The 5244-nt window shown below is 51.4% G+C and overlaps 1 protein-coding gene across 1 annotated transcript; it reads right to left on the reverse strand.

Annotated features, from left to right (window-relative positions):
- Positions 1–934: 934 nt before the first annotated feature.
- LOC135228827 (melanoma-associated antigen B2-like) lies at positions 935–4398 on the reverse strand. The gene has a single exon (XM_064277847.1). It carries the CDS (start codon positions 2757–2759, stop codon positions 1722–1724), a length of 1038 nt encoding a protein of 345 aa, XP_064133917.1. The 5' UTR covers positions 2760–4398; the 3' UTR covers positions 935–1721.
- Between the last annotated feature and the right edge of the window lie 846 nt (positions 4399–5244).

A 5244-nucleotide genomic window follows, 5' to 3' on the forward strand; every position in this document is an offset into this window, starting at 1 on the left:
TATATTTCAAAAGTGATTGGACTTAAGACACCCCCCAGAAAAAAAAAAACACTTCTGTCCAGAAGATTCTGACTCACAGGGATGCAACAGGACAGAGTAGAAATGCCCCATAGGGTTTCCAAGATTGTAAATCTTTACAGAAGCTGACTGCCATATCTTTCTCCCCTGGAGAAGGTGTGGGGTTGACTCAAGACGCTCATACAATCCCTGTCTTTAACATAACAACATGTATTCCCAAATGGCGTTATAACCATGGTTATTGGGTCTTTATTTACAGCACCTCTTTCTGGGTGACATGGCGGGTAAACTCAATCCATATCAGGGGGTATATTTTGAATGCGCATGTGGGTAGACTGTCCCAGTTTAATGCAACACAAAGCTCCTAGAAGTGCTGTCAAAGACCAACAATTTCCCCTCCCAACTGCCCTTGTATCTATGTCACCCTAGGTTTCATTACCACAGCCAAAAGTCCAGTCTTCACTTGGTGTTTGCCAAATGACACTCAAGACAAACTCATTCTACTGCCCTTTCAATGGCATGGCTTCTGGCTCCCCCAACCAAAGGCAAAAAGCTACTAACACTGGCTTCCTTACACGGAGTATCTCCCTATTTCTCAGAAACCCTGGAAATAAAGTGCATAACACACTCAGTCAGCAGTCATGTTCAAGAGCACTGGGACAAGAACAGCAGACACCTTCTAGTCCTTCCCAGGGGGGATTTCTCTCTGGTTTCCCCCCAATCCCAGAGGCAGTGTGAAGAGCTGGTTTCCATTCCAGGCACAGTGCTTCCACACTGAGACATATGATGGGAGTATCTGACCCTGCGCACCCCTCCCACAGCCTCATATGGACTCACCCCCACCCCCAACCCCACCCCTACCTGCTCTTCTCACCCCCTGCCCTTCCCTGCCCTATGTTTCCTAACTTAAAATTCCCCCAGCCCAGACTGAGAGATCAGAGTTTCCCAACGCCCCAAATTGCCCTTCCTTGGGGTATTTACGCTAGAGGGAACCCTGAAGTGCTCACTCCTTTTGTATCAGTCCTGAGGTCTTGGAGAGTATCTCAACCTCATTTCATACCTGCTGTTAGACTCTAAAATCTAAACACATGCTGCCACACCTTTGCTTAAAGGGCCCCATTACTAGCATGAAGCCTTCCAAAGGGCAGACGCTCAATTACTGTTTGGGGAAAATAAGAGGCAGGGAACAAGAGGTCAAATCATCACAATTTATTTTCTCCCACATCCTTAAATAAGCTAAACAAATCCAAGCACGTGAATGTTCTACTTTTACCAAATGGAATAAGGGAAACCAAGAATTGACCAACTTTTATGGTCTTCTGCCTCTACCTTGTGATCCCAACTAACTCTTGTGGATATCTTTAGTATTTCCAAGAACATCCCTATTCCGATACCATGTTAACTAGTTCTGGATTCATAAGAAAAGATTCAAAGATTTTCAATTTGTTTTACCCAACACAAAACTCTTCCTCCTAAATCTGAAAGACAACTATAAATGCATGAGATGAATTTAGATTCTGAATCTTAATAAATCTGCAATTAAAAGGAACATTTGAAAAATACAAAAAAACAAGCTAAATCTATAAGTCACTCAACTATAACAGGAATACAAGAAGACATACATGTGCCCCCTCCAGCCCCATGTTGCCTGCACTATTTAGAAGGTTAACAGCCATTTGCAACCAAAAAGTGAAAAATCTGCATCAGACTTCACTAAGGATGGGAGGACCAGCTGCACTCTCCCTGTCACTAGACCCGGCCCTGGCCTCAGGACAAGCCCCAGCCCATTCTCCTCCTGTGGCTGTCTCTTCCTCATCTCCCCAAGCTTCTTTATACAGAGCTTGGAAGGCACCGGAGTTGGTATCCTGGACCTTGTCCGAAAACTCCAGGACTTTTGTCTTGCTGGCTTCAGCTTGGGCTCTGGGACCCCACAGGAATTCGTAGCATGGAGGATCACTGTTGGGCACCTGCCTGTACTCCAGGTACTTTGCCTGCACCAAATCTTTGGTAAGGAGCTTCCGGGGCTCCCCAAAGATGAAGTGCGTCTTCCCATCGTACATCCCAAACACATTCAGGAATTCCCACATCTCCTCCTCAGTGGCCCGGTTGCCATTCATGGAGATCATGGCCAGGAGAGGCATCAGGAGCCCAGTCTTGGGAAACCCCCTGCCACCACTCAGATTCTCTTCCTCGGTGATCTCCAACTTGCTGACAAGGGTATAGGATTGACCTTTGGAATCCACTTCCTTCACGTCAAGGCCAAAGACCAGCTCTATGTACTCAGAGGCTCTCCTCAGGATCTCAGGGAAGTGCTCCTTGTACCTTTTGTTGATGATCTTCATCATTTTTCCCTTGGTAATGCGCTCTTGCATCTCATACTTGGACAGCAGAAACTGCGACAACATGATCACCCTCCTGGTTAGAGGGTCTCTACGTGACCTCTCATTGGGGGCTCGGGCAGAAGAGGGACCTCCCTCATCTTGGCCCTCGGCCCCTCTAGGAGCTCTTCTGCCCGAAGTACCTGCAGCAGCAGTGGTGGTGGATGGGCCTCTCTGAGACCCCTGGGGAGTGCGAACAGCAGGGAAGCTCTGGGGAGGCCCCCCAAAAGAAGGAGAGGAAGAGGACGGGGACCTCTCCTCCTCTGCTGCAGTGGCCTGAGCACTGTTGACACTGTGGGTGTCTCCAAAAGCCTGGCGACGTTTCTCACGGGAACGGAGCTTACTCTTATGACCTCGAGGCATGATGACTGCTCAAGGATAGCAGGCAGGAGAGTGGAAGGAGGGCAGGTGATGCAGTCCCACAGGAAGATGGAGGCTGAAAGGATGTGTGCCCTGTAGCAGAGAGATGCCTCCTTAGCTTTCACAACGGATGCCTCTGCAGGATCCTTGAGCACACTGCTGTAGAACCTGACAAAGCTCCAGTTGTCCCGGTCAGGACCCTGTAAAGAAAATTAGAAGAAGGATTAGGTTTTAGATTGCCAGCCCTGCTTGGGGCTTATTGGAGTGACAGCAGGGGCTGGCTCTAGCAACTCTTTGTGCTGGGATATTAGGGATTCTTCTAATGTCACTCATACAGCCATCATATCATCTGCCGGCAAGGCCAGGGCACCTCGCCTCTACTACTCTGACCCTGAAACCTCAAATCCCTCTGGGACCCACAAGCAGAAACTGAAGGAGCAGGTCAGCCACCACTCCTGGCAGGGTGTCTCAATGACGACAGCACATCGGGGCCTGTTCTGTCTGGGGTTCCCTGGAGATCTCAGTTCTCCACCAGGGTCTTCACCATGGCTGCCCCCTTTTACCAGGTCCCTCACCTCCCCGACATGCCCTGGGAGTTAGTGACTACAACTCACTAAATAACCATACCCAGGTTCTCCAGGTCCAAAGGCAGTGTTGGGGCTCAATGTTTCCCCCTTTCTTCTGGGAGGAGTCACCTCATCAGAACTCAGTATCCTCACCTTGACTCCCATTAGACACCATGTCTCTTGCCTCTGCAGAATACCCTGTTGGTACCCATTACTGTCAAGTCGATTCCAACTCATAGCAACCCTATAGGACACAGTAGAACTGCCCCATGGAGTTTCCAAGAAGCGCCTGGTGGATTTGAACTGCCCACCTCTGGGTTAGCAGCCATAGTACTTAACCATTACACCACCAGGATTTCCTCTCCTGAATAAGCCTCTCCGTTACTCCAAGGACTTCATGTCCCTGAGACCATCTGTCCGTAGGAACAAACCAGGGGCACCTCAGCCTGATACCTCTGCCCGTGGCTGCCCTGGGCCAACAGCAGCGGGAGGCTTTTCTGCCTCCTCCTCTCTTTTTGGGGGAAGGGAGAAGACGGGTTAATTTCCTATTGCCTTCTAAAGGATTTTTACCTTGACTCCCACCAGTTTCTGGGATCCCTCCATCTCCTGAATTGGGGCTTAAACAAAGGCGCTCATCTCCCTGAGATACTCGAGGCAGAAGTCTAGAGTCCCTGGAACTTTCCAGATTTGGCCTGGGCTTCCAGGACTAATGGCATTAGCAGAGCCCACTGCAATCCTCCCCAAAAGGTTGAGTGTTCCCAGTACCTCAGTCATGTCTTCCCTTCACTCTGTACTATTCCCGGGACCCCACCCTCTGCTGTCATGAGGCCACATCCCTGAAAGATCACACCCTTCTGAGACTCAGAGTTGAAAATCTGAGTGAGCCACATCCTTTGCAGGCTGTTTTGGGAATCCTAGGGCTGGCCAGGGCAGCGGGGGTCACTTGATCCCAGAGTTCTCAATTGGTGATTCCGTCATTATTTATTTATTTATTTTCATTCCTCACTCAGGCTTCTGAACGTTTTCCGGGTAGGGCTCCTCCCTCTACTAACTTAAATCGGTCCGAAAGCAGGGCTAGGATTGATGGCTCAGACTAAGGCCCTCACCTCCCTAGAAGGAAGTCAGGGTGCTACACATCCTGGCTACCCCTGCCCGGGGGCTCCCAGGGCTGACAGCAAGCTTGGGCTGTGGGCGGCCCCTTTTTTAAGGAAAAGCCTCCTCATTAGCACTAAGGGTCCTCGCCTGGCCTGCAGTTAGGGTCTAGGTCTCCTCCCTCTTCGGAACGCGGGTGCCTTCTTGGACCGAGGCCCGCCCATCCGGAGACTTTACAGGCCGAAGTCAGCCTGGTGGCCTTGGGGCTGGCGGTAGGGGCGGGACTTGGTGGGACCTCTTCTGTTCTGGGTTAGGTGTCCCCTTAGTCCACATTCACGATCCTCACCTGGACTCCTGACCGGTCCCGAGACTCCACCCTTCTCCGATGATGAAAGCCTCAACCCGGTCAGACCAGACGCCTCGCCTTCCCGGCGCTTCCTGGATGGAAGTCGGCGCATGCCCGCCCGTCACTTCCGGCCAAGGCTATGGGGGGCCGCCGAGGACCAAGGTCGTGAGGGGGTACTCCGAGGGCCGACAGCAGGGGGCGGCCCTTTTAGGACCCCGCTTTTCTGGGGTTAATTGGTCACCACAGTCTACATTCAGGGTCCTCACCTTGACTCCTGATCAGCTCTGAGACTCCACTCTCCTCTGCTGAGGAGAGCTCACAGACCCCCAAACCAGAAGCTGCACCTTCACAGCACTTCCTAGATGGAAGCCAGGACATGTCACATCCCTACAAGGCTGTACCCAGGGCCTCCAAGGATCAAGACCCTCTTACTGGGGCAGGGGGGCCTCCGAGGGCCGACAGCAAGGGCAGGATCCTTGGGACT

The sequence above is a fragment of the Loxodonta africana genome, chromosome X, assembly GCF_030014295.1.
Source record: "Loxodonta africana isolate mLoxAfr1 chromosome X, mLoxAfr1.hap2, whole genome shotgun sequence".
Lineage (NCBI taxonomy): Eukaryota > Metazoa > Chordata > Mammalia > Proboscidea > Elephantidae > Loxodonta > Loxodonta africana.

Coding starts and splice junctions, on each gene's coding strand:
- LOC135228827 (XM_064277847.1), bottom strand. CDS start 2,759: ATGCCTCGAGGTCATAAGAGTAAGCTCCGTTCCCGTGAGAAACGTCGC.